This window comes from Apodemus sylvaticus, chromosome 4, assembly GCF_947179515.1.
Source record: "Apodemus sylvaticus chromosome 4, mApoSyl1.1, whole genome shotgun sequence".
NCBI lineage: Eukaryota > Metazoa > Chordata > Mammalia > Rodentia > Muridae > Apodemus > Apodemus sylvaticus.
The window spans coordinates 43,499,400-43,516,134 of NC_067475.1; the positions used below are offsets into that span (position 1 = coordinate 43,499,400).

Sequence of the window (16,735 nt, forward strand, 5' to 3'; positions counted from 1 at the left end):
CTGCTCCTGCAAACTCCATTACAAGATGGCGCTCGCATCCGGCTTGTGCTGAGTAGCAAACAAGTCAGGGCGCATGCCTGAAGTGATTTTCCGTCCTTCCGTCTCTGCCTACCTACCTCGTGGCGTAATATGGGCCTATGAGCTGCAACCAGTTAGGAAGTGCCACGTCCTAGGCGGGCCTACCAGCCTATATAAGGGATGGGTTTTCAGACCTTTGGAGTCTCCGCTCTGTAAGCTTATGCTCTCCCTCTCAAGATGCATTAAAGCTTTCTGCAGAAGGATCCTGAGTGTGCCGCGTCATTTTTGCTGGCGAGACAGTAGCGCGGGACACTCCAGTGTCAAATTTAGTAACCTCTGTGTGGTTCCCCTGGGACTGGGTCTCAGCCTCCGGTCCAGCTGTTTTCCCCTCTACTACAGTGAGACCGTCCACATCCTCACATTTATTCCTTTCTTCTTCATTCCTTTGTGTTCCCTCTCTTCCTTCCCATGGCTCTCTTCTGGCCATGTTGAAATGTGGTTTCAGTCTGTAAACTAGGTTACCTTGGAATGTACTGAGTAACTCAGGCTGGCCTCGATGCTGCAGCAATCAATCCCCCTGCCTCAGTCTATCATAAGTGTGAGCTGCCCTGCTCAGTTTGCCTTTTCTATATGAAAAGAACTCAGATCAATATTGATGTTTCATCAACTGGCATAGGATTCTCAAAGGCAAGTGCTCTCAATGTGGAACAGTGGATGTGTAACACTCAAGGCACTATTGGTATCGTGCATAGCCCTCTGAGCTAGGAGGCACGCAGGAAGCAAGCACCAGAGAGTAGAAGACTCTGGTGAGGGAGAGAAAAGCTGCATAAGCTGGGATGGGGATGACAAAAGGCAGTGGTTCAGAAAAACAAACACTAGACTGGTCCGAAGAGCCAAGAGAAACAGTGTGGCCAGGGACAGGCTAGAAGCAGATGAGGGCAGTGAGAGGGTGGTGGCAGAGAAAGCTGTCAGACACACAGCCAAGGTGCTAGCATCTGAGGCCCCGATCACAGGATCACAGTATCCTTCCCTGTGGGGTGGACTCAGGCTTGAAGCTGCAAGTTGCAGACATTTGGGCGTTCCCTTGTGTTAATGAAGCTGTATTCTTTTATTGTATCTATCTTAGACTCCCAAATCTGTTTTTCCTCCTCCTTTTCAATTCTGAGAAAACTCTGTGTGAGGATGCCAGGAGGATAATAGGAGCAGAGCACTTACTCTTTCTAAGTGTGATTTAACAATACACCATCTGTGTGAAGGAGTGGGTGTATTTTTTGACTTTTAATAGACAAAAATACATTTCTATTTTGCCTAATATGCTTCTCCAAAATCAAATCACTTGAGTGGTCCATGTTTAAAGCTTGTGGTTACCCTTTTGTGTTTATCATTGACAAAAGCTTTTCTAATAGGACCACTGACCACTAAGTTATCTAAATGCTGAACCCTAATCTTCTTATTCCAAGGAAAACACATAATCATTATATTACCAAATTCTGGTTGACAGCTTCTCATCCTTGAACCAACTTTAGGTTAGAGACCCAGTGCCTCAATTATGACAAAGTATCTTCCAGCACCATAAGGAAGGAAAGGTTTATTTTGGCGACAATTTCTAGAGTCCACCATAGGAGGGAAGTCTTGGAGGTGGAAGCCCAAGGCTTCTAAGGTCACATTGTTGCCATAGTCAGCATTGTTGTTTGAATATACTTGGCCCAGGAGTGACACTATTAGGAGGTGTGGCCTTGTTGGAGGTGGTGTATCTTTGTTAAAGGAAGTGGGTTACTGTGGGGTGGAATTTGTGATCCTATCTGAGGACAATCTGCTCCTGGCTTTCTTTAGATAAAGATGTAGAACTTTCAGCTCCTCTAGTAACATGGCTGCCTGGATGCTGCTGTTCTTCCTGGCATGATGATAATGGACTAAAACTCTGAGCCTATAAGCCAGTTCCCATTACATGTTGTCCTTATAAGAGTTGTCTTGGTCATGGTGTCAAGATAGTCCTAACTAAGATAGTCAGGAAGTAGAGAGAAGTGAATGCTATACTCCATATGTATTTAGCCTATAGAATGATGCTGCCCACATTTAGGATGGGCCTTTGTGCTTCAATTCAAATAACCCAATATAGCTAATCCCTCATAGATGTACTCAGAATGTAGTTTCCCTGGTGATTCTAAAGCTAATCAACTTGACAATTAAGATTACCAGTCATACTGAACAATGGGGTAGCATCCACAACGTCTCCAAACTTCTTGAAATAGGTAGTTTCTCTGGTGATTCTAAAGCCAATCAACTTGATAATTAAGATTACCCATCATACTGAACAATGGGGTAGCATCCACAATGTCTCCAAACTTCTTGAAATAGATTTACTAAAGGTGAGGTACACATGTACCTACACAGAGACTTTTCTTCTTGGCACAAAAAAAAAAAAAATGGCTACATCCTTTGGATCCCTTCGGGTGCCATTTCCCTCAAGCATACACTTTCAACAAGGAGTCAAAACTAAGCCTGCATGGCAGTCTTCTTTGGAGAGATGATATTCCCAATGGCAAAGGCTATTCAATTCCTTTTCAGGTGGTTTTTCTTCAGTGGAGTGGAATTTCCGTCTAAAGTCTGTAAAGACTTACAGGGCTGCTATATCTTGTTTGTCTCAATTAGCCATCTGGTTATAAAGTCTCTGATGCCATCCTGAGGGGACAATCCCATTCGTCTCTCCCTTCAGTGTGCCAGTTGTCACATCACCTTCAGCCATGTGGATTTCCATGCATGCATGTATCTGCCATACACTGTTCCTTCCCTCTGTCCGCTGACAGGACCTCTTCATTCTAAGCAGGATGTTCTCCTTTTCTATTGCTGTATTTTGTTCAAGCCAGGGACCACACATCAATAAATCCCCACATGACTTAAGAGATGATTTTTATAACCAAATTCTGCTCAGCTTTTCAAGTTCAAAATGATAGATTTTTCAACTGCTATTTATTGGTCCATAGACAACTGAGAATATGAAGGCTGCCCCAGCCTGCTTCTCTGGACTCTTCTGGAAATTGCTGGGCAAGTCTCCCTTATTTTTCTTTCTGTTCAGGCCCCTTTGTGCTCTGTAAGTATCTAATATGGTCTTACAGTTTTATCCAACTGCTTCTCTCCCTCCTTTCACAATTCAATTGAAATAATAAAGCACTCGATCAGGCTGACTGGTCTCCTGCCAACACTGCCTTGCCAGTCTTATGAGATGCCGTCTCTCTCCTCCTCCAAGCAGCAGGAAGACGTGATGAAAACATCACTAGAGCCCCTAAACCATTCATTTTCCTACCCAGAAATTCAAAGACGTTAGAGATACATTCCCAGCTTCATAAGGAGAATGAGAATTCATTCTCACATATATCAACAGAACTGGGGCGAGTTCCGGGACTTCATAAGGCTTGGCAGCTTCTCGAGCCTCTGTTATCTGCTGCCAGGGAATAAAGCACGTTTCTCATTTTGCTGTGCCACATGTGAGCACTGTCCTGTCAGTTATTTTGGGCCAGGGGGCAAAGTCACTCTGGAAGGAGGAACAGCATGGTTCATGCTTCTCTCTCTCTCTCTCTCTCTCTCTCTCTCTCTCTCTCTCTCTCTCTGTGTGTGTGTGTGTGTGTGTGTGTCTATGTCTGTGTCTGTGTGTACAAGCTAATGCATATGACTTTTTCAGATGGTCTCAGACAACCTTATAGAAGTACCTTTGAAGCTACCTTGGAAGGTCACATCTTTCTATTCCTTTATCGCATCCTTCTCTTCAGCCTTCTTATGATGGTTTTGAAGATCTGTCCCTGACTCAGACTTTTCTTTCTTTTCCCTTTACAAATTAAGCATTTTGGTTATTTATCCATATGCATGATAAATTGCTATTGCTATGAAATGGAAACCATGATGCGGGGATGACAAAGAGAAGATGGTCTGGATACTGGGGCATCTCCAGGGTCCTGTTGCTTCTTAGAGGGGGATCTCAGGCCGCCTTTAGCTTCCACATGGTAAAAAGAGTCAGGATGGCATGAAGACTCCCAGTTCTGACCAAGGCACTGCAGTGTAGTATTGAGAATGGCCACTCTTGTTGTCCTAAGTGGAATTTCTACTGGATTAAACAGTCTGTTTTTTCATTCCCTTAAACTGTATTAAGAAAACAGCCTTAAGAAAACAGCCTGAGGGGTGATTTGGTGCTAAAGGGTGAGCCATGCTCTTTCAGAGCACCAGAGCTTGGTTCCCAGGATGCAGTGCAGTTAGCTCATACCTGCCTATAGCTCCAGCTTCAAGATATCTGATGCCCTGTTTTGGCTTCTACAGGCACCAGTACTCACATGTATGTATTTATACACATGCACACACCCATGCACCCATGTGTCTCATAACTAAAAAAATCAAATAAACACATTTAAGAATGCTGTTTAACAACACTAAGCAGTGTGGGGGAGATGGCTCAGTTGGTTAGAGATTTTCTGTAAAATTGTGGGAACTATATAAAAAGCTGGGTGTGGTGGAACATGCCCTTAACCCCAGCACTGGGGAGGCAAAAATAGGCAAACTCCTGGGCTTTCGGGCTGGCTACATTAACGGAATCCAATGTACTCCAAGCCAACTAAGAACATGGTAGGCGAAAAGAATGACACAGGGTCTCTATATTCCCCATCCTCACACACAGGTGGATGCATACCTGCGCATGCACACACATACACAGACACACACAGACACACACAGACACACACAGACACACACAGACACACACACACACACACACACACACACACACACACACATACACACACACACCATCAGCCTTTCTCTGTTCTGTCCTTTTTATAAATTTCTATTTGACAAAAAGAGTTCAATATATTGATATCACCGCCCATTGCAACCCAGGGATTGTATATGAATTTCAGTTGTCATGACTGTGTTTTATCACAAAAGCATTTGGACATTAGACTTTGCAAGCATACTGACTATCTTGAAACATTGCCCCCAACCCCTCATAGAACAGTGCCTTAGGACATAGGTTCAGATCTCGGCTCTGAGAATACCTTCCTAGCTGTGTGACCTTGGGCCAATTAGCTAACCTCTCTGTTTTTCAATTATTGAATCAGTGAAATTGGCGGGATATAAGTGTTTCATCTCATCAGGTTATCCAGAGGCTGGGATGAGCTCATTTACAAACACGTTGCCGTGCTTGAAACCTCCTAAGACCTCAATAAATATTAGCTTTTATTATTAATTCTCTGCTTAATTAACACTAATTTATTAAACTCTGCTTTAAATATCACCATCTCTGTGAAGCTTTCCACAATTACCGGAGGCAGGACTAATCCCTTTTAGTTGTCTGTGTTCCCAGAGCATTTTGTTCCTGTTTGATTGAACTGTAAATAATTTTTAACATGCGTCTTTCCCCATTGCTATACCACGTGCTCCCAAAATATAGACTTCCATCTTTTTAAAATTCATGCTGTATTCCTTCCCCCTAGCAGAATTCCTAGATTACAGTGAGCACATACTGAGTGCATGCTAGTGACGCATCTCTACGGAGATAGAAAAATCCCTGGCCTTGGCCCACACTTTGTATTTCTTTGGAATCTCCACCATCTCAGTGCTCTAGAAGATATTCAGTAAACATTTGTTGATAGACTGAGCTTGAAACTGCCTCTCTGTGGAACAAGAGACCTTTCAGCCATACCAATGGTAACAGAGAGACTAAAAGAACCAAAGAAGAAACTGATTGGGTGGGCATGGTGTCCTTTGAAACAATGGTGCCACGTTAGAATCAGAGAATTTTGAGAAGATTAAAATGAAGGCACATGAATTAGAAGCTTGTCCAGGTAAGAGGGGCTCAAATAATATTGTGGGGCCATAGTGCTCCTTCTGTGGCAGATGGGAAAGGGGAATTGTACACTGTGATATCAGAGAGAATAAAGAAGGCAGAGTCATGGTGTTCAACAGAGCTCCAGAAAAATCTAGAAAGAAGCCAGCAGAGGGAAGAAACATACTGAACTAAACAGATGGGTTCAAAGAATATATTGGGCATGAAAATAGACAATCCAGGCCCTCTATGATGGAGGGGGAAGCAAAGAAAAATAGCATGTCAAGAAGCAAAGGAAGATGGTGTGAGGGGGACACAGGAAGGAGAATGAAATGAGATGGGAACACAGGGTGAACTGGGTACTTGCTAGAAATGAGCAATAAAAAGGATAAAAAAGTCTAAAGTGTAGGTAGGTAGACCAGAACTCTGCAGAAACATGGTGGCCAAACAATCTTGTAGACACCTCATCAGACAGGGGTTTTAAGTGATGGGTGAGGGATGGGGGCCGTGCATGCACTTGATAGTAGCCCCAGATCCCTTAGGTACACTGTACTGTGTTACACACATACACACACACACACACACACACACACACACACACAGAGAGAGAGAGAGAGAGAGAGATACACATGTGCACATACACATGCACTCACACGTACCCACATATATCTTCACACACCTCTTCATTTAAAACACCATAACTGAGGGCTTCTGACTTTATCTCCCACCGACCCTTCATGCTACAGGTATCTCCACTCTCATTCTTCCTTCCAAGAGACCTCAGAGACTTTCTGTGAGAGACGTCTCCACTTAGGATCCAAGTGCTTCCTGTTCTTTCTGAATTGACAATTCTTCCCCTAGATATCTGTATTGCTCTTTCATGCCCTCAGTTTTGGGGTGTCAGTGCAAGCGTAGTTCATGAAGTAAGCATCTCTGAGCAGCCTGCCGTGGGAGTTCTCGTCTCCTGATCCTACTCCACAGGATCCTGGGTGTACCAGGTGTGTTCAGCAGCTTTTTACTCCAGTTCAGGGTTCATGTGACTGGGATTCTCGCCCTTTGCATGCTATGGTTGTAACAGCTTTGTTCTTCATGGTGGTGCCTGGGAATCAGGGGTTACCCTGTGACACAATGGGTCTATGATGACCCACTGACTGTTGCTAGAGATAAAAGCTGGAACCCCAATGATTGCATAAGACAGACAAAACCACGCAAGGTGTCCTTTGCTACCTTCTGGGGTCTCCTGGAGACTTGCTTCTTAAGAATCCCTTCTTTCTTGTATTTTCCCATGTCTTCATGTTCTTCAGGTCATTCTCCTCTTTCTGGAACCACTTCTCATTTGATTGCCCAGCACCCCTTGCTTCCACACAAGATATTAAGCAACAACCAAAGAAAGCCCCTAAGATTGCCCCATCTTGTGTCTGGCACACAGTAGGATCTTGGTATATCATTTTTTTTCTTTTTCATCTCTCTAAGTATGTGCCTCTAAGTTTATCTATTTCAAAATACTCAATGTAAGGTTTTCATTCCCCCCCAAAATGTCCAAAGTTCAAGACACACATTTATTATCTCTAGAAATGTCCTCACAGACACACTCAGAAACGTGATTTACCAATCACTAGGCATTTCTCAAACCATCTAAGCTGAAAGGCAAACCACTGCATCCAGAGAACTTTCCTCAGCTTCTTTAATCTAAATTAGGTCTCTTGAAAGATTGACTGACTTGAACATGTCGTCTACAGAATAACCTGGGCTGTTTTGTATTTGATATGGTTGTGGGTATAGAAACTTAAACATGAAATGAAATTGCTTGAAACTGAATGCATAAAACACATGAGAGAGAGAGAGGGAGAGAGAGAGAGAGAGAGAGAGAGAGAGAGAGAGAGAGAGAGAGAGAGAGAGAGAGAGAATTAAAACAAGAGAAACTTAGCTGAGATTGGTAGATAGACTGGAGAAATAGTTTTGTTGTCCTTATTGGTGCTGTGTGGCATGCCTGAAGGCCTGGGCCTCTTTGAAAAAATCAGGATTCTTTGAAAAAAATCAAACATCCAATATAAATAACCTGGAAAGGTATTTATTTTTATCCAGAATAAATTCTTGTGTACCAAATAATTAGGCATGCTTTCATGAGGCTGAACTAAAGATTCCCCTCAAGTGTAAATTATATTGATAGCCCCGATACAGATACATAATTCGGTTTTTATTCTTATGATTAAAAGGTTTCCTGAATTAAAATACTGGTAGCTAACTATGAGAATACCATGAATTCCACTTAACACATTAATGCACAAAGTTCCCATGAAGCACAAGCCTATCAGTGACCTTGAAAGTGTGGCACAAACAAAATGAAGTGGGAAGCAAACACCGAAGGGGTTATTGTATTATTAGAGCATCTTCATGGAACACAGAAGTTTTAGAAAGTTTCAGAATAAGGTAAAAAAAAAACCAGTGTTATATTTAGGGAGGGAAAAAATACTGTAAGCCACATTTGAATAGGAAATAAATACACGCATGACTTTGTCTTAATTTTACCTTGATGGCGGGAATAGGCTTTTGGGAGTTAAAGGGCTTTCTCTGTAGAGGTGAGCAAGCTGTGTTTTGATCTTTCTGTCTGATTTTACTTGCCGCTATGATTTTCTTGCGCCGTTCAAGGTAAGGTCCAAAGCTTGGCAGTTTCTAAAGGGAAGACACAAGAAGTAGAACTCATATTAACCCATAGAAAGAAGCAGCACGAGGAGGTCTTTGCACACAAACATCATCAACAAACAAATGTGTGTTTGAAGAGCGTTTCACATCCCCTTTTAACTAGATCTTCCTTCCTCCTGGACCACTACCCTTCTAAGAGCCTGATTCCATCTGGCATCAAAAAGAACACAAGAGAAGAATACTTCAGTCAAACATTTATGCATTAGATGCAGATGTTAATTAAAATTCATTTCTAAGTGGGATGGATTTCACCATGGCATACCAAATCCACTCACTTAAAATAATAGCTATTAAGGACACCATTTGTTTGGTTTGAACCGACAGAAGGTGCAACCTATTGATGCTCTATTTTCCCCTCCATCAGGTTTTTAGCACAGTATAGACACAGCCGTAGCCCTTGACAAATGCCTCTGTCAATAGCATGGGTGCTTTGCCAAAGTTCTCATCTGTATCTCCATTTTATTGTGTTCAAATTCTTACTGCATCTCCTTAAAGATTGTAACTAATGTTGATTGCAACTTACTGGAATAGTTGAAAAAGCAAAATGGCAAAAATATTGATTCCTCTGCACAGAAAATAAACTTTATTTTGCGTGAAGGAGGCAAAAAAGAGAAGTGAAAGGCAGAGGATATATCACAATGCTTAAACAAACTCCATCAGTATTCCAAAGCACGATGATGAGGCTTTAAATCTCAAGGTTATTCAATTGTACTTTACAAAGTTCATTTAGGAAGAAACCTAGGTGCCTTGGAAAAATGCTAAGTGGTTTTAAGTTTAACACAAAAATGCCCTCATACCATTCATTATCCCACAATTATCTCCTCTTCACAGTGTCTTTCCCCTTTCTGGAACCTTTGATCTGCACGTTTACTGACACATCCCACTGATGAAAGACACCACTGAATTCCAAGTGTTTCACAGCCGTCTGTAAGCTAGAGTTGCCATGGCTTTTACACCACTGCAAACACACGCTCTTACTCCGGCACAATGAAACCCATTTTTCTAGGTGATAGGGATTTGGAAAAGGACGGCACTGCAGGGTCCTCCAGGTCTCTGACCTGGCAATAGAAAAAGAATCACAGCCATTTCAGAGTATCAGCCTTCACCCTCCAGCTTGCATGCCACCCCAGGGACATGGGCTCTTTGGAGATTGCAAGAGGGTAGGCAGGTAGTGGAGCAGAAGCCACCCAATCAAGATAGACCAGACTGTAGCCTTCCACTGTATATTTATATCAGCAAAGAACATATTTATGTGGAAATACACCTAAGCTTGTTACTTTGATGATCAACTCACTCTAATTATGTCAAGAAGTCAAGTAAATGGAAAATGGAAGTCAATGCCAAATTAATTTATACCCAATTGGATTAGAATTATATACTTCATCTCTATATCTTAGCACTTTTCCAAATTACAACATTTAATGCTTACAGTAACATGAAATTATATGATGGAGGCTAGAATATTTTCTATTTTCCTGTAATATAAGTGATGCTGGCTTATTAAAATCATAAACAAGTAGGAGTCTCAAAGCAGTCCTCAGAACTTATCCCATAGGAAAGCCACTTTAATGTAAAAAGAATTCTCATGTGAATTTTAATTTTACGTTCTATATAATGTTCAAATAACACTGTTTGGGTGCTTGGGACAAATGGGGAATTGGGTTATACTAGAAAGACTGTTTCCTTGGATCTAAACAATATCTCATAAGGTGCAGGGCAAAACACATCCTATTTGTGATGCAAGTCAGAAAATCACTATACATTTTTCTTGTATGTCAAGGATCCTTAAATCTGACTCTTAAAGTGATACAGACGATCAAGATAGTTCGGTGTTTAAGCACACAGCATCCGGATCCTGCAGGTTCTCAGGTCAACTAATCCTAAGAAGTCTGAACCATGATCCTGGTTGCTGTGATCGATTACAACCCTCTCAACACCATCCAATTCCACTTGAGTTGTGTAAAGTCTGTTCCAAAAACAAATGTTCTTGCAACTTTTCAATTCATCTTCTTTAAACAGAGATTGGAGGACAGTGTCTTCTATTTGTCTGATTTGTTTCCCAGGGGTGGAAGAGATAGTTCAGTGGCTAAGATTGCTTATTGCCTTTCTAAGGAACCAGAGTTCAGTTCACAGTACCATAGTGGACCCTTAAAACCACCTGTAACTCCAGCTTAATGAGCTACAATGCCCTACTTCGCTTTCTAAGAGTACACATGTCTAAATATGCTACACATAAACACATACACACACACACTCACACACACACACTAAATATGAAATGATTATTCCTCATTCAAATGAACAGAAGAAATGTAGTTAAGCTGTGACCTTAAACCATTGCATTCACACTGATTATGATGAAGACTCCAGAAATTTGGAAATCCCTTCATGCTAAACAGCAGACATACAATGTAAGCAACTAATAGGTTGACAGTCCCTGTAATTTTGTAGTAATTGATCACGTTGCCAATATCAAATCGAAGCATCCAGTTTCCCCCCACCCCATGGCTAGCAGTGTTATGCCCCTAATTTACGCATCTGTATAATCAGTATTAAAGAAATGCGTTCAATTTAATGTAAAGATTCCTGTAGGATAGTATTTATTCATTGGTGAGAAAAATTAATTAGATAAGAGGGGCTACTGTCCATTTTTTCTTTAAGTTGAGAAAACATGTACAAAATAGCATTGAGTATTTCTTCAACACTGAACTGCACAGCTCCAAACTCAGATGGGCTCATTTGTTATTTCCTATCGCCATGTGGAGGGACCAGAGGCTAAGGGATACTTTCCAAAACCTCAAGGCTGCCACAGGGATTATTGCTTTACTCATTAGCATGAAAAGTTAAATGCTGAAAAAATCTGGTTAGATATGGGGAGCTAGCTCAGAAGGTAAATTTTTTGCCACCGCAAGCATGAGGATTAGAATTTAGTTCCTAGTACCCACATAAATTCTGGTGTGTATAGTGGACTACCTGTAATCCCGGCATGTAAGATGAGGAGACAGGGAATTCATAGAGCAAGATGACAGAAATTGCCTGAATCAATGGGTGTTGGGTTCACTTGAGAGGACCTGTTTCTCTACGGTGGAATTTACTTAATATTAACCTCAACCTTCAACATGTTCACACATGCACATAGCCCTGAAAATACAACTGTGTATACACACACACACACACACACATGCACAAATTAAATGTATTAAAGTGGTTTTAGGATTTAGAGGTACTGAATCTCTCTCTCTCTCTCTCTCTCTCTCTCTCTCTGTCTGTGAGTGAGTGAGTGAGTGTGTGTGTGTGTGTGTGTGTATGTACACACACATGGAACGCTCATATACACACATGTGCCTGTGTGGAAGTGTGGATGATTATCTTCATTGTGCATTTAGAGGCCACAGATAAAACAATCTCTGGTGAGATGGCTTGGAAGCTCTTCAGCTCCTTTGAGATAGTGTCTCCTTTTGTTGCCTGGACTCACCCATTAATCTAAGCTGACTGGCCTGTGAGCCCCGGGGATCTAACTGGCTGTGTCTTCCTCTTGAGTGCTCGGATCAGGTATTTACCATCATTCCTAGCTTTTAAACATGGGTGCTGGTAATTGAACTCAGGTCCTTAGGAGTAAATGATATTTTTTTCCTCCTTTACCTTCAGTCAGGTTACATTCAGGCTTTCGTTTATGACCCAATCCTTGCAAAAACCGACAAATGGACAAAATATGCAAAGCCAAAGAAGGGTAAGAAAAAGCAAAGATGAATGTGTAGCTGGTCAGGGTATATGTATGTAATCAGTGATGATTAGTAAAGCTTTTGGTTCAAATCTCTGCCTGAATATGTAGTTAATAGATTTTCCATTGTAGGAGAAGCTGTGGGGCCCGGAGGGCACAGTAGCAGGAGCCTTTCCTCTTCACTCAGTCTTCTCTTAATGAAAAATAAGGAGCCAGCCATAACTCAAAGAAGTTTTGTGCATCATGCTAGGTTCCCCAAACGAAGTAAAAACATCCTTGAGGACCATCCAATTGACTTTGCAACCAACATTCACAACAAAACTCAGAACTGGGTGATTTTTATTTCAATAGTTTCTCTAGGGATTCATCATTGATGAATTTGCTCTCCTCAGAAAAACTACATCCTGCTTTTCTAAAGATAACAGTATCTCATACTAAAATGGTCTCTATCCAGATATAAAAAGCATTACATTGCCGATAGGGAGATGGCAACTTTGTGAATCATCAATGATTCCTTATACCAGCAACTCTTGGAGGAAAAGGAGTCAATTTGGATTATAATTTATTCATGGATTAATCTAAAGGTAATTGAGCATATTACAGAGTAGAAAAGGGTTTTTGTTCCTAATAGAAGCAAGCACTGGCATCATCCAGGTTAAACTGCATAACTTTTATGAGAATGGCTTTGAGGGGGCTAATACCATACTCGATAGAACTGTAGGGTATCAGTTCTATTTTCTAATCATTCTCTTTTATCTGATTGGAAACGATAACTGGAAGAAGAGTAATTACTGTGATATCTATAGTAATAACATGAAAAGATCAAAGGATTTCCGAGTTAGGCTGTGTGATATACATATGGATGAATATGAACCTCACACAACTGATATCTCCTAACCTGTCTCCTATTTGTGCACATATATATTCACATCTATGCACTGATAGACTGAAGAATAACGCAGATTAAAAATATATCTTTTACAACTATCTAATGTGGATCTTTATTTCAAATGACATATTTTACATATATGATGGCTATACTAGCTATCGATATTTGCACTACCTCCACCCCGAATACAGCAGCACAGAATGTCTACACTAGACAAGAAACTGTCTCGATTAAAGGTTAAATAACGTCTATATGGAATCTATATAGTAGTCATAGTGCTTAATTGTGTAAGTATTGTTCACGTTCCTGAAGGGCTAATGTCAAACTAGATTATAAATCAAATATTCTCCTTTACCACTTTTACCCTACTTACTTACAAGCTGTGCCATACTGCTTGGAATACTCTATAAATGCCACCAAGTGTCCAAGAATTGGAGAAAAATAAAGTCAATGCATTCTATAAAATAGCTCTTCATATTACATGAGGCAATTGAAACATTGTTGGACATCATATATATATATAAATTATTTATCATTTATGTATAGTATATAACATAAAAATTATATAATTTATATGTTATATAAACATCATACACATATACATATATATACATGTAGAAAGAGCACCACAGCGTGATGGTTGGGATCTTGGACCCTCTGAGTCTGATGCTTTCATGTAAAATGGTTATTCTGGGGTTGAAATGAAATCTACAGTATATTCTGAGCCTATGTTAATTGCTGTGTGCTCAGAATGATGGGATGTAGTGTAGAAGGTAGAGATGTTGTGTGTCTTTTCAATTTAGTAACGTGTGAGTTCTGGTACCTCCTCAATTAGAAAAGCATTTGACTGTGCTTTTGATATCTTCTTTGTTGTCTCGATTGAGAAACTCACCCACTGGAAACCTACAGGCCACCTCAGGAAGCAGGAAGGTTAACCATAAGTTTTCACCTTTCTTCCAGTTCATTCCCCTAATCGCACACACAGCTCTTCAGCAGACTACCTACATGCTCTGTGGTCGCTCCCCACCCCTCCCCCACCTCCAGAAGATGACACAGTTCTTTCCATTCAATCTTTCTTCCTCCCACTGATTGCCTTCTCCTAGGTCCCAATTTCACCAGTTATTCCCTGGGAACCTGCATGTCACTGTAGCTAAGGACAAAATTACATTTTACAGAATGGGAATATACTTTTACTAACTACATATCTTATAGATATGTAGTTGGTTATTTCCAAAATATATAAACCAAGATACATATGAATACATACTATATATTGTCTTCCTGGGATTGGCTCCCTACCATAGGACTTTTAAATGTGTGTGTGTGTGTGTGTGTGTGTGTGTAAGACCTTTATATACACGTCTATGCACACACGTATGAATATGTGTGTGTATGTGTATGTGTAGTACTGTCTATATTTACCTGTGAACTTCACAGTTTCTTTTCTATAGCTGAATAATGTTCCACAGTGTAAATGTACCACGTTTACTTTATCCATTCATCTGATGAGGGGCATCTACATTGTTTTCTGTTTCTGACTGTTATGGCACAGAGTTTTGCAAGTAACCACCTATGAATCTGATTTGACTTAAGCCCATGCTGGATCCCATATCTTACACTGCTTTTGGTGACCAAGAACCTGAGACTATATAGCTCAGAGACCTAGGGGTAAAACAAATACTTCTATGCTACCAAGGGAATGTAGCAATAAAGTACCTACTAATAGCATTTCGCTATGCTCACAAATGAGTGCCTTGCTCAGACATTACCAGAGAAGCTTCCTTCTGAAGCAGATGTGGGAAAATAGAGAGACCACAGCCAGACAACATGCAGACTGGGAGACTATAGAACAGCCATCTCTCAAAGAAATGCCTTCTTTGAATCCCTGCCCCCAGGGCTCAGAGGAGGTAGAAAGAGTCCTAGGGATGGAGGACACTAAGGAACAATGCATCATCAGTGGGACTGGCACCCATATGGACTCACAGTGACAGGGACAGCATGTACAGGGACTGCACAGGTACGCATCATATAGAATTCTAGACCTGCAAGAAGTGGACCCTTGCCCCAAACCAGAACCTATCTCCTGTTATTAACCACTTGCCATTGGTAATTTAGTTCCTTCAAGGGAGTCTCACTGTGGAAACAAACCTGCTCTTAAGGGTAGGCCTTATGCCCAACAGTAGATGGCTAACAGAAAACTAGGTCAGTAGAGTCTTCCTTGTCTCCTAATATCATTTCAGAGCTTTAAGAATGCTGATGTATACTTTTATATTGTATTATATTACTTATTTTATCTCTCTCATTTTTACCCTCCACGTCTTTTGGGTATATCTTATGGGTTTCAGTTTTGTGTCTATATGTGATTCTTCAGTGTGGGAGCAAGTTCGGCTCTGCATCTATATCTGTTTCCTGTGCCTCCCCTGGGCTCCTCCCTTCTCCTGGCTTGTATTGTCCAATTCTGATGTATTTGTTTGCATTTGCTCTTGTGTTTTATTTTGTTATTGTCCCTTAGAAGACTCTCTGTTTTCTAATGAGAGACAGAAAGGGAGTGGATCCAGATGGCAGGGCATGCAGGGAGGGACCAGGAGGAAGAGAAGGACAGGGAAGTGAATCAGGACATAGTATATGAGAAAACAAATCTATTTTCAATAAAAGAAAAAGTATTTCATGGACTATACACTTTCAATGTAATATTTCTTGCAGCATTAATATAAAGGTTTAGAAATTCTCATCACCCACAGGAGTAATTGACATGTAGTGCTTAACCTGATACAGGAAACAGTTTAGAAATTGCTTCAGACTTGGACAATGGACAACAGTAAGAAGATGGAAGAACGACCATGTGCTTTGTATTTTGCAGTATAATAGTAAAAACTGGCAAACTAGAGTTCGACAAGCAACGTTGCAGCATAGTACTTCAGGTAAAGAAAAATACATGATGTATATGTATATAATATATGAGTGCACCAAAAACAATTGTGGCCTGTGTTTCATGGCTAAAATTAGAGAGTCTACATTCATGAACTGTTTAGGGTACTGATTTACAAGATGACCTTCCACAAAAATCATATTTTTGTACTCTTTAGCTATTTAACTATAGTTTATTATCAAGCTATACTACAATGACTTTTCCCTATCAATGGAATGAGAATGGTAATTTCTACTCACAATGTAGTGCTAAAGAATAAAAGTTGTAATACTCACAACTGGTAAGTAAATTCTACAGGCCTTTGCTGCTGGTGCTGTGAATGATACCCTGTTTACATCCCTTTCACTGTCATTCATCTGTATCTGTATCTGTATCTGTATCTGTATCTGTATCTGTATCTGTATCTGTATCTGTATCTGTATCTATATCCGAATCCATATATATACCCTAGTCCATGCCAATCTGGCTTTGTAGTTTAAACTCAGTCTTCATAATATCTAAGACATTTCCTTTACTGATTCTCCTCCCTATGCTAATGTTCCCTCATGGTACACAGCATAGTTAACAAGTCTTTTAAGACTCACACCTCCTCCTACATTGTCTGGCCACTTTTAGCCAGGCTTCCTTCTTCCTTCCTTGAGATCTCAGAGAGAAAAATCTTGATCT

General features: G+C 40.7%; 1 protein-coding gene across 1 annotated transcript in view; it reads right to left on the minus strand.

Annotated features, from left to right (window-relative positions):
• The window catches only part of Dpyd (dihydropyrimidine dehydrogenase), a 900,155-nt gene that overhangs the window by 9,970 nt on the left and 873,450 nt on the right, over positions 1-16,735 (minus strand). The window contains exon 21 of the mRNA XM_052179342.1: positions 8,357-8,500. Within this exon, the coding sequence (XP_052035302.1) occupies positions 8,357-8,500 (144 nt within the window). The remainder of the gene's footprint in view (positions 1-8,356; positions 8,501-16,735) is intronic.